The sequence below is a fragment of the Rhopalosiphum maidis genome, chromosome 3 (genome assembly GCF_003676215.2).
Source record: "Rhopalosiphum maidis isolate BTI-1 chromosome 3, ASM367621v3, whole genome shotgun sequence".
Lineage (NCBI taxonomy): Eukaryota > Metazoa > Arthropoda > Insecta > Hemiptera > Aphididae > Rhopalosiphum > Rhopalosiphum maidis.
Genome location: NC_040879.1, coordinates 16,571,532 through 16,590,703, shown reverse-complemented (window position 1 = coordinate 16,590,703; position 19,172 = coordinate 16,571,532). Strand labels below are relative to the sequence as shown.

The 19,172-nt window shown below is 31.6% G+C and overlaps 1 protein-coding gene across 2 annotated transcripts in view; it reads left to right on the top strand.

The window, feature by feature from the left end:
- Positions 1 to 13,249: 13,249 nt before the first annotated feature.
- Positions 13,250 to 19,172, top strand: part of LOC113555490 (probable nuclear hormone receptor HR3) — a 69,443-nt gene continuing 63,520 nt past the window's right edge. The window contains exon 1 of one of the 2 annotated variants that reach the window (XM_026959824.1): positions 13,250 to 14,482. In XM_026959824.1, the coding sequence (XP_026815625.1) occupies positions 14,464 to 14,482 (19 nt within the window). In that variant the 5' untranslated portion in view covers positions 13,250 to 14,463. Of the gene's footprint in view, positions 14,483 to 18,346; positions 19,073 to 19,172 lie in introns of those variants that run through there. The other variant, XM_026959823.1, reaches the window with a different exon arrangement.

The window sequence follows — 19,172 nt, the reverse complement described above, 5'->3', positions numbered from 1 at the left end:
ACTTCTTGGAGTAGTAAGTAGTAAGAGTAGTAATTTCGCTTCAAAAATATTATTTTTCGGTATTAAATTTTTTTACAAGTAAATTTTATGTTTAGAATGACATTTAAAAAAATACTTTAGATTAATTGTATACTATTGCCTATTTATACTTCGAATCTAGTCACACCGTTCTATACTTTAAGTATAGGTGCATTGACTATTGACTCAAAAGTTAATAATAAAATATATATTTGCTATAAACATGTACTATTATTATTAGTTAATAGGTACAATAAATATAGGTAAGTATTTATTATTTAAAAATCATTTGGTATAAAATTGTAATTTGATATTATTTTGTTATTTCAATTGATTATTCTTAATGCAAATTAATTTTTTATTAACATTCACTATCCAGAAACGTGGTATTCAAACACAATCGTCTTACAAAGCTGTAGGATTTTGTTTGGATTTTAGTTTCAAAAAACGAATTTGTTTTATTAACAAGTGTATATTATTTTGATCAAAGCTTCTAAATATTTTTGCTTTTCTAAATTAAAACACCAATGAGTGAAAAAATAATATTTTTATATTTTAATTGTTGTATCATATAAATTATAATATAAATAGTTTCTAAATTAATCAAAATTCAATATCTTATTCATAAGTATTAGTTGAATGGATTTTAATAAATTAAAATTATTAACATTTACCTTTAAGAATTGAAGTGCTCTGATTAAATAAATGTATTCATTCCTACAATGACATTTTCAGACTTGATTAAAACATAATACTAATGTTAATTTAATTTTACATCCTATAAATAAGTCAAAAAAAAAAAATAATAATAACACCGTCGTATTTATTTGCCTATATTTTCCCCTTAAATACGGATCCATTGCGGTTTCTTAATAAAAAAATTTTAATTTAATTTTGGTACGATTTACTCATTGGTACATATTAACTAGTATTAAAAGTTGTATAAAATTAAAAATAAAACTTGAAAGAGTTAAGAGTATGCTAGTACTATTATGTATTTGTTTTACCTCTCCGGTCCACAATTAACATACAATAAAATCGTTTTCTTCTTTTTTTTTTTTTTATGATTTTTAACCTATTTTAAAGTAAAATCACGTATTATAAAAAAAAGTAGAGAATAATATTTTTGAGAGTTGCTATATCGATTTTGTATTTTTTTTTATTATTTAACTTTAAAAATATTTTACACTTTAAGATTACTTAGAAACATTTTGCGTGAACGCGTTTAGTTTATGAGTTTGGATCATAGAGAAAATGAATAGTGAACTGATATCCTCTTAAAAAACATTATAAATATTCGGACTAAAGGAAAAACATTTTAACAGAATTATGCAAATTCGATACAAGTCATGCATGTGACCAGGAAATAGGATATAAATGACGAAAATATAGACAACAGTGGTAAATGCGGTTAATGGTTATACATAGCTTATACAATTATATATTTTAATGTATATCGTACGTGTACCAAAAAGTTATCTCCATATTATGTTAAAACTAAATAGAATATACCGATCAATAGTGTATGTAGGTAGTAGGTACGAATAGTATTTAAAATCAACACATTTTCACAATATTCCCTGGTGTATTTTATATCAAATGTTTGTATATGTTAAGTCATTAATATTATATAATAACAACTGAGTACTATTTGATTATCTAAACTTATATGTCAGGGACTGAATGTCTGGATCTAGAATAAGAATAATTACTTATACCTATACTTCTTTGAAGTTATTACGGACCGTCATGTATGTGTTAAACTAGATTATTACAGAATGTAAATTACAACTTAATTAGAAATACAAATATTTTATTTCTATATTTTAAGAGCTTGAATAAGAAACTAAAACCATTTTGAAAAATTGAAATTTTTTTTTGGTTAATAACAAATACGTGAACCTTTTAATTTAAAACAAGTATTATTATTAAATTCATTAATTAATTTAAACGTGTTTTCACTTTAGAGAGGGAATTCAATTAACAATACCTTCATATATTATTGATGAACGTTGTACAATTTTTAATTATTTAATGTACCTTTATGTCGTTAGAAAAATGTGTAAGTAGGTAACAACTAAAAACCAATAATTTCGTAACAGTTAATTTTAGTATTACCTATACTTGTTATGACTTGCAAAAAAAAAAACGTCAATAATAAATAGTAAATAATTATAATACAATAGGCAAAACCAATAACAAAAAAAAAAAAAAAATACAATATTAAGATGAATTGGAATAGTTGTATATATAAAATAGATGGGTAATAATGTCCTAATATTTGTATAAAAAATTGAATAATATTAGTCTAGATGTTGCCAGTTTCCGCAAAAAATGAACTTTCTGTGTTCCACCAATACCTTTTTCCACTTGTTATAAACTACAGAATTTTTAACTATTGGAACTCTTACGTAAACATTTAATAATATTATATTGCACAAGTGCATAAGTGCAAATTATACAGCTAAATAATAATTGTATATCTACAACTATTTATATCATTACACGCGAAATTTTTAAGTAATTTTATAAAAGTACAATAATATTATAAAAATATTACAAGATAAGCCAATAAATATTATTTTATTATTAAACTTATTAATTACCTTGTACTGTTCTTACTTTAGTATTCATTACTTATGGTTTATTTTGAGATGTAACGTATCTTATACGGCAGGTTTTTATACCTGTGTGTATTTATCAACGTAGAAAATATTATATTATCTCATATCTCTGCTAAAAAATATAATACAGTGAAACTCCTCTTAGCGGACAACTCCCAATAACAGATGATTTCTTGGAAACGGGGACATTTTTATTACTTTTCGATGTAAAAACCTTCAAATAGCAGATGCCTATTTATAAAATCAAATATAAGTAAAAAATAACATGCATTTTTCGCAAAACCTGCAGTATTTGACAAAATCAATTATCTTTTTTTAGTATAACTCGAAAATGACAATAACCATAGATACTTGAAGTTTTCACTAAATATTTATAATAGCATTTCCAGCATATAAAATCACTTTTTTTAAATATTTTCTTTTCGAGCTATTTATAGACATCTGGGATTTTCAATCTTTTTTCCTTAAATGTTGATAAAATTATTTTGGCTCAAGATGCTTAACAATTGAATATAAGATTCCTTATAAGTTGTTCATTTGCCAAAATTAAATTTATTATAAAATGATATAACAATGAATTTAAATTGAACACATGCATTACAATGGTCCATTTGACACTTACCCACTTTTTTTATTTATTGATTTCTTTAAAAGGAAAGTGGGTGGTATTGATATTATATTATATTTTAAATGTTAACAGTAATATTCGATTATATTTTATTTGACAAGCTTGTCAATTGTTAAAATACTATAATTAAATTTAACACAGTGCATATTTTTTCCTTTAAAATATTTACCTTTCATGGATTTCAAAAATTTACCTCCTCTAAATAGCAGACTCCTCTGAATGGCAGACGAAATTTTAGTGAACGAGAGTGTTCGCTATTCAGAAGTCTTACAATATTATTAAATCTCCATGTAAGAGTAAGGGTTCTCAGACTTTAAAATTCTATAATTTATAACTAGCGGAAAAAGAATATGATATTTTTTCTAATTTGGCGGAAAATGGAAAGTTCATTTTTGCGGAAATCGGTGACACTCATTGATCCGTATTATTTTATTTATGTTTTGGTTCCTTTGCTTTAAATCAATTTGTGATTTTTTAAATAAAAAGGAGATTTATAAGAAAAAAAAATTTTTTAAATCAAACTATTACCACCCCATGATTTTCTTTTGGTGGGATAATTATAATTTTCCAATAATTTTTTCTACTCAATAGCATGTAATTTTTTTCTGTGTGGTAAATACAGTATAAACTATGAACGATCATTTTATTATATTGTGTATAGTTCACATTTATTATTAAATAAATGTCAATTATACATATATTTACAATTGCTTTTTACCATAAGCCAATAGAAGAAACTGCTAGGAAGTGGAGTAATTAGTGGGGGATAGATACCCCCATAAGCTGTATTTATATAGGTATTGACTTTTACCTACAAATAGTTTAAATACAAATTTATAAATGTCTACAAAACGAAATCAATTAAAATATTTAGTTGCATTAGTATATAATTGGTTTATTACTCGTTAAGTAATAACCATGAGTTTTAAAATAATTTTTCATCGTTACCTTATTTATTTATAATATAATACGAGTCGCCTTACCAGTTACCACACACTGTACCTAATTACTAATTAGTAATTACTGTATCTACTACCTATACATAATATACATACACAGTGATATGAGAAAGTAAATACTCCAATAATGCCAATAATTGGGTAAAGTTGCAATTCCAAAAATATAATCTAATAACAAAAAATGTAACCTCAAGATTTACAATAATTGCTATGAACGAATAGTGAATACTACGAAGTACGAACGCGCGCTGTCACACTGTATTGACTTTCATGACTTCGTTTACACATTAAACACTACACGCTGTGTCCCTATAGCGACTTTAATATTTTTTCTATGCACACATAGTAATTTATTGTTAGAACTTTATATTTTTCTAACCAAAAAATCGAAAATGGAGCAAAAAAAAAAGAATATCAACTACTAATAATACCATATGAATTTTTTTTTAAAAGAAGCCTATAGACCTGACATAAGTATGTATGTTCATATATTTTAATATAAAATAAGTATATTGATATGTAATGAGATAATATAATGTGAGATGCCTCCACAATTTGGTTTTGTATATTTATTTTTTTATCCCCTCCCTCCCCATGAAACATTCTCAATGACGCCACTGCTACTAGGTACCTATTATGATGGGAAATTGTAAATAATATATATTCCCACTCATTTTAATGAGCTTTGACTTATTTGCTTATTAGGCCTTATCTCAATGAACCCTAAACATAAACAACATCCAATTAAAAAATGTTTTAAGTGTAAAAATTAAAGAAAAATGATTTTTTACAATTTTCCCAACTAATTTATCAGGAAGAAATATAAATATTTTTATATTGTTTTATATAAACAAACATCATTTTCCATGAGTAAAATTGTATTTTATACACAATATGAATGACAACTAAACAAAGTTCAATTTTATATTTATAATATTTTTGAATTAGGTATTTATAGTAAATTGTATCTACTGTAATGTGACAATTGGAAAAAATAAGAGGCATTATCATCAGATGAAATATTTTGTCAAATTGTCATGTTCAATACTAAAATATGTTTTTACTTTCATTACTATTTAATTATATGTTTCAAAAATGATAATATTATTTTAAATGTTAATTTTTACAATTACCCGACTTTGCCTATACAATTATTAAATCTATAAGTAAATATAATATTGCATGTATAAAATAGTAAATACTTAAAATTAATCAGAATCAAAATTTTATATTTTTTATGAATCTTAACCTCAAGTTTCAATCATAACTAAACTCAAACTGATTGGTTTCACCGACTTCTGTTTCGCGTCCATTAATAAACCTAACTATTTACAGTTATTTGTACTTAAATTTGTCTTGTATTTTGGAGAAATATATTTTTTATTTTTATTGTGAGTATAATTTTATTTTTAGAAAATAATTATTACCTAACAATATGTAGTTAGTTGTTTGGTGACTCGTGTCTAGTTAATATAATTAATCCTCTATATCAAAAAAATATAAGTCTCGATAACTGCCAATTATTTATTTCTAAGTATTTTTAAAAAATAATGTTTAAATTTTAATCATAAAATCATTAAAATCATTTGACTATTTCACAAAGTACGTCTCGATTAGTTATTTAATAATAACTGTAATTTGATTTATATATATATATATATATATAAATATTTATGACTTATTGGTATTATTAAATGTTAATACTTTGAATTTAATCGTGTATTACACCATCGCTACGCCTTACTCTGTGTCTCGCGTGTTTTGACTCGTGACCAAAAAACCGACACCACTCGACACCCACGTTCTACGAAGCTTAGCAAGTCGAGATGCGCATGACGTGTGGACCGACTACACTCTCGGCTCATGTTACCTCACGCTCACGCCGTCACAGCGAGGCGTAGAGATAGCATGTATAACATAATATATAACATCATCACTACAATATGTAATATTATTATTATTAAAACATTATAATATTTATAATATATAGGCAGGTAATAGGTACAAACAAAAATGTATTATTTTATACGTAATGCATAATCAATGCAAAACAATGAAAAAATTATAAATTGTATTTTACTGAAATTATTCTCAGTAATATTATTAAGTACTTCAGTCTAAGGTAGGTATTTAAATTTAACTGTTAACCTATAGGTTGTCTGGTATTGAAGTAAAAACAAGGAATATAAATGATTGTGAAAATAGCTAAAGAAATTCTTTAACGTTTAAATCTACTTTTGTTTAACTAAGTATTGAAAAGTATATGCATTAAAAAAAAACCAATGTTATTATCCAACAAGCGACAAACAAGCTACGATTATTCATTTTTTTTAAACTGAAGAAATATGTTATATGCATATATTAGGTATAAAGTAAATTAATATTAATATATTATTAAATATTATAGACATGTTATTTAACTCAGTTCATTACACCGTTTACGTTAAATGATATTTTTATTATTTTTTTCAGTCCGTTGATTAATCTTAAACTCCAATTCTCCATTCTAGTCGATTTTGCTTTGTATTTTAGTTTAAGTTTTAACTCTTGAATCTATTGCAATTGTCATATTATAAGAGTTACGAAAATTTCACACAATATATGAGTTTGCATATAATTATAACCTACTAAAGTAATTCGTATAAATTATATCAGAATAACTAATAATTTATTATCTCAATGTTATTGTTTGTGTTTCATAGTTATTATAATAGTCGTTACCGACTACCAGAAATACGAAATATAAATTGGTGTGTGCAACAATCATGAATTCATACATAAAAATCATATAAGAGTAATATAATAACTTCTTTTTTTTTAAATTCAATATAGTTAAAATAAATTTGTTAAAACAAATTTTGATTTAATTTAGTTAAAGAATAAGTACGTTTTTTTTAAAAAAAATTTTATTATTTATAAAAGAAATTTACAATCTGTATACAGTATAACCCCATGTTATCTGTGGGGGTTACGTTCCAGTAAAGTTGTGCGGATAACGAGACCATAAAGCAATGTGAAGAGCGAGGTTAGGTTTTATTTGCATACTGTATTAAATTTTAAAAATCACAATAAGGTTAATATTTTTTACAATTATCTGATTAATTATTTTAGAAATACAGCTAACACTACACGTGTGACGTGTAACGCATAAATATCAACCGACCAAAACAAATTAACGATATAAGAAAATAAAATAAGTAGTAATGTAATGCTTATCTATGCATACAATACGCATAGTTGTATAGTTATACTTAACGATATAAAAAAAATTATTTCTAAAATAAATTATCTATAGAGTTCGTATAATAATGATAAAATGTTATCGCATTAATATAATTTATCACTGACTCAACCGCGGATAACGAGGGATTATTGTACACAAAATAATACAATAAGTATGTAAATAAATTAATAATTAGTATATAAGACTTGAAAACATAAGGAAAGAGAGCTTTCATAATTTATGACCTTAGAGAAGTAAGTCGTCATAGATTTATTGTTAGATTTCGTGGCCATTTACGTTTGAGACGACAGAAAGGGTTTTCAAGTAATATGCGAGAGAAGAGTTTGGATATGGAGGGTTTAAGGTAGTTGAAAGAATTTTTATAAAATGTATTATAGTAAAAGAAAACATGTGTGGATATTACTAGTATGCTAGAATCGTAATGTAGAACAGCGTTTCTCACCCGGGGGTCGCGATTGCCTTGGCTGGAGGTCGCGGTGGTCAAAAATAATAAAACACCGATTTACAAAATAAACCCTTCGTTCAAAATTTGGTTTTCCTAACGATATGATACAAATTTATACTTAATATAGATAGGGATGAGGGTCGTAAAGTTAATGAGCATATTTTATACCTTTTTTGGGGGTCGCAAGACTAAAAATGTTGAGAAACACTGTAGATGTAGAATACCACTGTGCAAGGTACGTTTTAAAATTGACGAAAAAATGTATTTCGTTATAAGTTTATGAGTTGTAACTTATATAATTTAAATTCTTGGAAAAAAAAAAGTTATCAGTTAGGTAAATTATTATTATAATTTTAGTTTTTACATCCGACACTTTGTTTTTTAAATTCATTATACAAAAACTATTTATCTTATTATTTATCTTGGATTCTGAAAAAATGAAATAATTATTGATCTTGTAATTTAGTTGTTTTTTTGTGTGAACGTTTTTCCCTGTAGTCATAAAACAACTCAAAAAGTTTTATTTTGCACTTTTATGGAATGAAATTCTTATCTAGACGGAATACTCCGAAACGAGAAAACACTGTACACAAGTGGTGAAAAATAATGAAGAATTTTCAGCAAGCATGGTTTTAACATCGCTTATAATCGTTTTTACGATGATTTATCAGTGTTTTGTAATGTATAAAAATAAAATATAATACAGTTTATTCTATATCTTGCTCAAAGTTTAATTGGTCCAGCTTCTCTATTTTGCGTATTAAGAATTTCTGTAATATGTTTAACTACATAATTATAGTCAATGAAGCAAAATATTTTTATCCCAGCTAACATCAAGAAAAATACATAAATACGGAGTTTGTTAATAAATTGCTGAAATAATATTTTCTTCAATGAAAATAAGTTGTTGAATGACCTTGTCTGTTGTCAAGATAAAAAGAAAACTTGTTATAAGCTTACGTGACATTTAAATCATAACATAATAGTAATAACTTATAAGAATTAGACCGTTGGTTGTTGAGTTAGCTGTATATCAAGTTACTATACCTATAGTTCAGTTACGGAAAAAATTACTTCTATAATCTGTGACCTAACGTTTCACCTTTAAACTAATATTAACTGGTATATTAATTCCAAGGACTAAGCAACACCGGGATCCGGGATATATATATAGATTCAATTTTATTTATCATCTTTTATTTTTATTTTTTTAATACACTATACTAGTAAAAGATAGATGTATAAATTAAATTATTTTTAGTATACAGTAGATAGATACTGTATATATTGTAGAAAATCAACAATATTACATTTTAATGTTTGAGATATGAAAACAATTGATTCATAACAATTAAATAACGATAATTATATTAATACGCAGAAATAAAAGTAATTAATAATTGTAAATTACCTTTGGAGTAAAATTTTTTTCATTTCTTTTACTATGTGAAACAAAGCAAACACCGTTAATGTTTTTTCTAAGCTGATACTTTTTCGCAGAATATCATCAACTACAAGACAGAGACGTAATAATATTAATATATAAATTTTATAGTCTTTCGATTAGTCGGAGATATACTTGTTGTATAATATACCTACTTGTTTTCAATTGTCAAGTTTTACGAGAGTTCTCTTCCTGGCTCCCGCAGTAGCTTGGAATTAATAGACGAACGTATAATAATATAGTAATCACTAATCAATAATCTGCAATATCTTAATATCACTATGAACTAAATGGTATTTAGATTTTGAACGATGAATATGTTTTACTGTAGAAAAATTATTCTTTATTCAACTTGTGTGAATGAGTGTTCTTCCTATTATATTAGTATTTACTATTGTAAATTGTAATAGACACAAAAGGAAATAAATTTAATAAAAAGTATTTGAAATTTTTTACTTTATTTAGTTTATTTTCGATTTCTGTAAGAAAAAAACTTTCATGTGTGAGTTACATAAAAATTAAATTTAAGATTCCTCATAGATTTATCATATCATTCATATCACAATAAAAATATATCGAAAATATATAGTCACAATAATTTTTATAAGCATTTATTAGATTTTACAAAATTCATCAAATCACAAAGATGCGTGCATATTATTTTGTAATTAAAAATCCATAAGATTTATTATTTTAACATTTAACGTTTAAAAACTATATACAACATTTCTCATAAACTTTTTACTTAAATTTAAAAAAAACTTAAGCGTAATAAAGTTGCATTATTTTTTTTATGAGCGTTTTAAATTCAAATATGACGACGTTGGATATTCAAACGTGTAATAACGATTTATATTTAAATAATTTTTGTTGTTTTGCTGAAATTCCAAAAATATTAGTCGTAGGATCTTCAAACCTTTTGTTTTGCATGTATTATTATTATTTACTATATGCATAATGGAATTTTAAAAATATTCAGATTAATTTTTAAAAATTTATACCACGAACGGTGATCTTATTATTCACAACACAGTAACACTACATTACGGTGCGTCGGTGTTAACTTATATAACTATAAAAGTAAATGGCAGCCATAGAAATATAATTATATCAAATAATATAAGGTAAAATGATTACTTAATAATATATGTGATTTTTTTTTTAATTTTAAAACAATCTTCCAGTTACCTTACGGGTCGTAGTTACGGCTAATAAAAAAATAGATTACAAACAGCAATATTAATATAAATGTTATACCAGACCGTTTACACTCGAAATTGTTTTTCGTATGCAGTGATATAATTATTCAATTCAAATTTAATACATATCCATTACAGTGACCTACTCCATAATGGGGTATACTCGACACCTTCAACAAAGCAGTGCGAGTGTTTGATCGATGTTTCGTAATTGTAAAAACATTGGCGCAAGGATTACCTATAGGGGACCATATTTATAAAAAAAAAAATAAAACGAGAAAAACAATTTTTATTTAACTATAAAAAAAAAATAGACCTCTGAAATTGTTAAATAATTATAATTATTATATTAATTGTAAATATATTGTTGAAATGGGCGACTGTCGTGCGGATTCATAATTACACTGTGACTGCATGTGCAATACGAATTCACTCGTATTTGTTGCTGATATTATTCGTTGGCACTAGATACTCATCAAACTCAAACAAAAGCTATATTGATAAAAAAATTACGACTATTAATATTGATTTCAATAATTCAATATAAATCTGAAAAAATCTGAAAAAAATCTTGTTTTGTGTGTAGGTTTTTTGTTATACGCATTTATGGAAATTATGGAAATATATAGGATTAAAACAAGTCTATATTTTGTAAAAACTAGAAAAAAAGCGTTTCTATTCGAAGTTTTCAGAAACAAAAGAACATGGTGATCAAAATTCGCTAAACATGATAAAATTGGCTCGGCAGTACATTGTTTCGCAAACTTTGGTTTTGTTTAAACATAATTTTTTTTTCCATTTCTCGATTGAAAACTAAAAAGTATTGTTTTGTGGGATTTTTATATTCATTATGCTCGAGTACAATATTATGCATATTATACAGATATACAACGTGACATACACAAGTGTACCCATATTGTTTATGATTTTCACAAGTGCATGTGTCTGCAATCTGCACTCTGCGGAGCGGTATCTATATATACATTCTGGTATTCTACACACACATATATATATATACACGTATAACCGGAAGTTTAGCGATTTTCACGTTTCGAACGAAACCACAAAACGATATAATATACGATAAACGCCCGGTGTATTTTATTATAAATAATATTGTGCACGCTGAATAATACTATCGTGTATTAACCTATACCGGTGTTTGGGGCAAAGTCGATGATAATTTATTTCGTCTTAAACCAATATTATTTAATATTTGAACGGACACACGCGGATGCCATCCGTCGTGTCGTTCTCCCCAAACACCATGTTATTATAATATCGTAAATTAGGTACGTAACCATCATTATCACGAGCGCGCGCGCACACATACGCTATGTACATACACCCGAGTATGTACGGACACAGCACTCGTCGCAATAATAATATTACACCTGCGCGATTTTACTTGCCGTGAGACGAGCATAATATTATACACATTATGTACTCTTCGTCGCCGCCGTCTTCTTCTCGCTTGGTCGCCACCGCCGCCGATGAGAAAACCTCCGCACAACCGTAATAACGGTACAAGCGGGCGAGTTACCGTTGGTCCCCCCTCGCGCCGTCGTAGTCGTAGTCGCCGCCGCCGTTGCCCTCTACGAGCCGCGGCGGCAACCGGTAAAAACAACGGTTGTTGCGCGGTCCGCCGCCGCGAGTCTTAAAATAATACACAGCTCGACGGCGATGGGTCACGGGCATTACCTATTATCTATATAATAGTAATAATGGCGTATATCATTATTATTATTATTATTATGACCATCGTCGTCGTCTTATTCGTGTGTGTCGACAATATTATATAATATCACGGGGGCTGCAGCAGCGCGCGTTTTATGACACGAGTCGTTTTAAACGACCGTTCTTTGTCAGCGTTCTGCTACACACATTTTAACATCATCATGTCGTCTCGGGTCGCGAACTTAGGGACACGTCGTCGTAGAAACGGGTAGTGTAGTGGTTTACACGCGACCATCCCCGCGCGCTGTAATGGATTTATTGCAAATCGAAAAACACAAATTAAGTCGTCGAACGTCAGTTTAGGCCGCCGATAAGAGCGTTATTACGGGGGTAGACACAATACGTCGCCTGCCATCCCCTCGAGCGCCCGCTCAGCAGCAGCACGAGACAAAAGCACTACGGCGTAATCTTCGCATATAATAATATAATTTCTCGCTTGCATATATTATCGTGTTCGACGCGCGCGCTCGCGTTAATATATATATATTCAAGCTCTGACCGACTTTACAACAACAACAACAACAACAATAACAACAACAACGACGACGACGACGACGACGACGCGTTACGGATAATATAAGATTATGCGGTGGCCGTTTGTATATATTATAATATCCTATACCTGCAGCGGTTATGTATATATTAGGAACGAGTATTATTATATTACATCGCCGCGCTGCCGTAATGTACTGAAATTAATGATAATGTACCGCTATGATAATAACGATATTATTTTCCATTTTTACGGTATATAATTCGCCGTTTTTTCGCCCGAGCGATCGTCGGCGGGTGGTCGGGGGGGCACACGCCGTCAACCGCGCGCGCGTCCCCCGGACGGATGGCCTACGCGCCACGGCCGGTCTGCAAGAAAACGGTTTTCTCTTGGTGGGGGAAACTCGTCGCGGCGGCCGCCGCGGTCCGCCTCGGGTTTCAAGTTCAATGTCTGCCGTGGTCCTCAGCGGTCGTCGCGGTTTGTAGTCGAAAATTTTGCGAGTCGCCACAGTCCGCCAACCGCTATTGTAATATTGTCATTACTGGCCATCGCATTATCGCCGACGCAGTGACAGCACAACCGCGAATCGCCAACAGAACCGGTCCTCCGCGGCACAACTTTTAACTGTCCCGTTCGGTTATACACGTCAAGACACCGTCGGATCATCGTCCGCGTGTCGTCGCGAATTTCCGACACTCGAGTCTACACCTCCGTCGCACCCACACAACTGACGAGTGTTTCTCATGTATTGTCGTTATATGTTTTTTTAAAAAAAAATTTTTTACATTACACTAAACGGTTCTCGTGTTTTCGGTCGGACGCAATAGTACGTACAATATACTATAATATCGTCGACACCGTGACCCGAACGCTACCCGAATCGCGTACAGTCGACGCGCGGACCTTTGTCGCGACTCTCCGCCAGAACGTCGGTTGGTCGTTTTCGGTTTTTTTTTTTTTCGTTTCTAAATCCGTTTGCACGCGTACCGTTTTAAATGTATGAAGGCGCGAAAATCTCGACCCAGCAGCCATGTCTGCCGGACGTCTAGTCGTCGGCACCACGGACGCCACCAGCAACAACAACAACTACAACAACCGCTGCGGCGGGACAAGGCCTCCGGCACCAAGCAAACCGCCCGCGCGTGGTATCGCGTCGTCGTCTACTGCAGAGCCCGGTCGGCGGACAACTCGTAGCCACAGTATTAGCTGACGAACGTTTTTGATATTTTATTTGTTTCATTTTCTTATTCAATTTTTTTTTTTACTCTCATTGAACATTTTTTTTATTTGGTCGACGAGACACTACAACGAAACGACGTTTATATATTTTATTATAATAATAATAATAATACGTATTTACACCGTCCGTCGTCGTTCCACGAATTATTGTAAACCGTTTAAATTCATTTATCCATTGCGTCCAGTTCGTTTTTTAACGTAACATTTTGAATCGAATACGATATACCTATATATCTACTGTGATATCATATATTATTATAACCTAACCGTCGTTTTGATAATAATATCGTCGTACGATTCACGCAGTCGCACTCGAACACCGTCGCACCGTCCTTAACGGCGCAAGAGCTGTATAAGAAACACTCTTGTGGTGTGTGCACCGGAAGACCATCGTCGTCGCGATTACCGGGCACATTACACAACAGCCACAACGATGCCGAGCACAATCAGAGGTAAGTGTCAATGACATTTTTCAAACATCATCGATTATTTATACTATAGTTGAGCATTTTTGCCTTTGAACCTTCCGGTACTGATCGATAGAATCAGTATCGATGAACCCAAACATACTATCAATATTACCCGTATGTTATTATGTTATGTATCGCCCGCGCGGAATGGTTTTTATATCCGATGACGTCAGAAGCGTAGTTCGGTTGCGAGTTTCCAGTGTTTGAGTATTTTAATCGATTTTCTATCGACGTCGGCACTTTTGCCGCCGCCGCCGCCGACGTTTATTGAACATTTTTTACTATCATCGTTATTGTTATTGTTTTTTTTTATTTTTATTTTTTGCATCGGGTACGACGACCCATACGACAGCAGCACGCGAACATTTTCCTATATTATTTTGCATACAGTCTTCAGCGTTGGCGTCATACACTCGTACACACGCACGCGCGTTCGCGCGTCCGGAGAATACTCACGCACACACTCGCACACTTTAAGTGTAAATGATATATTATACGATATATAATATTATACATTATATTATACCGAACACGCGCACGCGTAGTTATGTGATGACCACGTACAATGTGTCATTTTGCTGATGTGTCGAGCGGAGACCGGCAAAAAATTCGTATATACCTATAGGTACTCGATACATGTGCGCGCGCGTTTCCGAAATTTTGCGGAATTTTGCTTGGTAGACGATTTCGAATGTGCAAGCGCAGAAAAAAAAATATTACAATACTCACTGTGCCGCCGCTGTCTTCGCGCACTTATACCTCTATAAAATATATATATCAATTATATTTCATTTAGGTATATTTAAAAACATTTTCAAATTTTAACGAAACAGTATTATCATCATCGCGGTATAATACGTATATCATGTGCGGGTGAGGTGCAATATAATATTGTTAAATCGTACATATTGTAGAACTCGAAAGTATATTAAAATATTACATGCTTTAGACGAGTACATAAAAAAAGCACTTATTGGTTATAATTATATAGGTAGGTTCTTTCTAATTGATCAGTAAAAACTAATAGCGATTATACGAAAACTTTATGATATTATTATAATATGCCATTACGCGCACACGACAGTCGTTATGTACGAATTATAAATTGAGTTTGTATGTGCAACGGATGCTCGGTTGGCGATTAGCAAGCAATAAATAATTGGGCATCAAATGATATAATTGTAATAGAAAAAATCGATTTACAAAAAAAAAAAAAATGCGTTAACAATGTGCGTAATGAATAATGACGGACGAACAAATTATGTTTACAGTAGTTGTCTGTCATTATTCAATTATTATTATTGCTATTATTATTATTATTATTAAAGAATACGATTTTAACTTTACTTTTTATACTTGTAAAAAACTGTGTGTTCATATATTATACATATATAGTATATTGTATATAATATTTATTCAGTTATTCATATATACACTAATAGTCATTTTAGTATAAACTTCTCAATTATTCTTATCCCAAATAAAACGTTTCGACGTATATATGTGTGTGAAGTTTTGAAGCGATTTGTGAAACATTTCAAGGAAAGTTACCTCATTTATGTTTTCCAATTATCAGACACAGTTATAAAGGTTTAATTATGTATTAGTGTATACTTTATACCATTCCCTGTAGTATAATATATAGAAACACTCTGCTAAAATGTTTACGCTTGTTTTTGGATATCTGGAGAATGATCAACATTTAACTATATCTCGTATTATACTAACATGCATGACGTCGTATGGCTAAGTTAATATTATATTAACCATTAATTGTGTATATCTATATTTAGATAATGTGCCATGCACGAGTATATAAGTTTTTCGCAAATAGTGTGTACCTATATCTATAGAGAAGATGTATACTCAATGATATTATTATATATGTATTAATATAGGAGTATTCCATGTATGTTTATATATCATTTTCATGGTGGCTATATATGTTATCGACATTCGAAGTGTCCATTATGTTATGTCAATTTTGTAATGTCCATAGATAATATTTCTCGTTTTTGAAGTTCACGGCTGATATGGTGATACACTTATATATCAGTATATCACGGTGTGCTATGTATACTAGTATACACAAACGTCCAATATTTTCATTTCCAGTATGGTAAAATGCCTTTATTTACGCCTTCAATTTATTTTTTTTTCCATTCATTATTTTTACATAAATATGACAGAATTTAATATTTATTCAAAAACTTCATCCAAATACTATTAATAATAGCCAAATTAACTAAAGTATTCATTGTAATATTAAAATATGTGATTATATTATGTTCTTCACTGTCAATCTTCTTCTGTCCCCCCCCCCAGTATTGAGTATTTACAACACTTGTGTACTACCGTGGCGTTGAAGCGTAAGACGTAACTATATTTACTTTTAGTTTATGTATTACATAATAAACGAAATGAATGACATTTTGAAGATGAATATACCTATAATACATTATAATTGATGGCACGTTGCAGTATGAATGATTGAATGATATATAAATAAGAAATAACAAGGCGTATAAAATATAAATAATATCACACCATTTTATGTCCTACACTCGTTCTCACGATACTAACTTGTTTAAATATATTAATGATATTAAACTTTAGTCTTCAGATAACCGTGTTGTAGAGACATTGGTATTACTTTTTATCGGTCATTAAATTTTTGGATCCACATTGGCTTTCTATAGCTCTTTAAAGACATTATATTGTTCATTTATTCAGTAAGTTTTGAAGTATGACATAGTTATTTGACCACCTGGAATCCATATTTATTAAATTATAGTTGTCAGTTTGAAGGATGCAGCAATTTGCTACCTTCATTTTACACGTTAAATACACACCTCATAAGTGTGTTCCAGCGCTATAACGTCACAGTATGTCCGCCCTATATTACAGGAGAAAATAGGGTAGCTTAATGTTTCTCACGAAACGTATTAATCACGATGTCGATGCTCTTTCATTGTTACCTAATGTTAACTTTAGGGTCCTAGCTTTCTGATCCGGAAACTTTTTCCCGTTCCGTGTTTCTATTAGCAAGGATAAATTATATATAACAAATCGCCCTATTGTCAAAACTATGAACTGGCCAATGAGAGCATATTATTATTTTTTGGTATAGGTACCTATATTTATTAGTTCTATGTTTTTACAAAATATTAAGTAATCGAGCTTTATAATTCTTTAATATTATATATTTTATATACCTATCTAATATTTTAAATGCATTCCAAGTTTTTATAATAGTGTATAATAATAATATAATTGAGTGTGTTCCATGTTTTAATGTAAATAAATAATACAATATAATAGTATCGTATTGTACGAAGTATAATGATTTCGTTAAATTAAAAAATTATTTAGTGTTCGCGACGAGGGTGATTGGTATGTAAGGTAGTATTATATAGTAGTGCGGTATATATTCATTCGCGTCGTCGTCAATCTCCCTGCACCGGTTCCGGCAGCACACGCGGTGTCGGGGTAGACGAAATGTCTTGCCGAAACGTTGCGGCAATCGTACGTAACACGCGTGACGGATAGGATGGAAAAAAAATCGTAAACACACGACTTCGGTTGGTATACAAACACGAACACGCCGCGACGAGGACGCACGAAAAAGCCGGTCCCGTCGAGGCAACACGAGCCTTTTCCGCGCTCCTCCTGCCCCCTCCACGCCACCGCGCGTCTCCGGGTATGTACGCCGCGCCAGCACCGCGTATCCACCGGCCCGGGCGGCCTTTGTCACGGCGGCGACCGGCGCTCGATAAACCAGGCCTACGCCGACGCACCGAGCACGCACACGCACTACATTCACTGCCCTACGCGCATCTCGTCGACGACGACGACGGCTATACGACGGCGACTGCGACGACGACCTGTCTCGCAACCGCCGCCGTTTGTTGTTTTCGTGGCCGCGTCCGTGCAGTATTTTACAATAAATATACATAAAAACACACGTACATATTATTACCGTAGTGTTATCGTGCGACCGGTAAATACACACACACACACACACACACACATATATATATATATATATCGCGGGTACGAACGAGCCGATCTCGTCGTCTCGTCGCCTTCTCCGTCTGAGGTTTCGTTAGCAAACGACATCGTCGTTACGATAAAATTCTATAAGATAAATCGAAACATAGCCCCGGTCAGCCGCGGCTCGCGGAACATCATGAAGTGAACTTCGTCGAGCGATGCACGCCGCCAGTGCCGCGGCTGCCGGCACGGCCGCGGGGTAACGCGAAACCATCATGAGGAAGAAGTCGACCATCGCGGTGGCCACCGGCCACGCGGCACCGGCCAGTGTCGTCGTCATCGTACAGCCAAAGCAGGAGGCGGACGCGGAGACGTCGACGGAGGAGGAGGTTGCGGCGGCCGAGGAGACGGCCGCCGCCGCCGTAGCGGACGATCCGAACTTCCCGCCCGTCCCGGCGGCCGTGCCCATCTGTTCGCGACTGTTTTCGCCGTCTCCGCCGCCCCAACAGCAGACATCGACGGCCGCGGCCACGTCAGCACAGCTCCCGGGACCGCCGCCGGCGATACCCATCAGCACAGGTAAAAATCAAAACGTAAACACACGGCGTGACCCGAATATCATATATATATATATATATAGTGCCTATTACACGCACGCAAAGCGTTTACGTCGACCTTC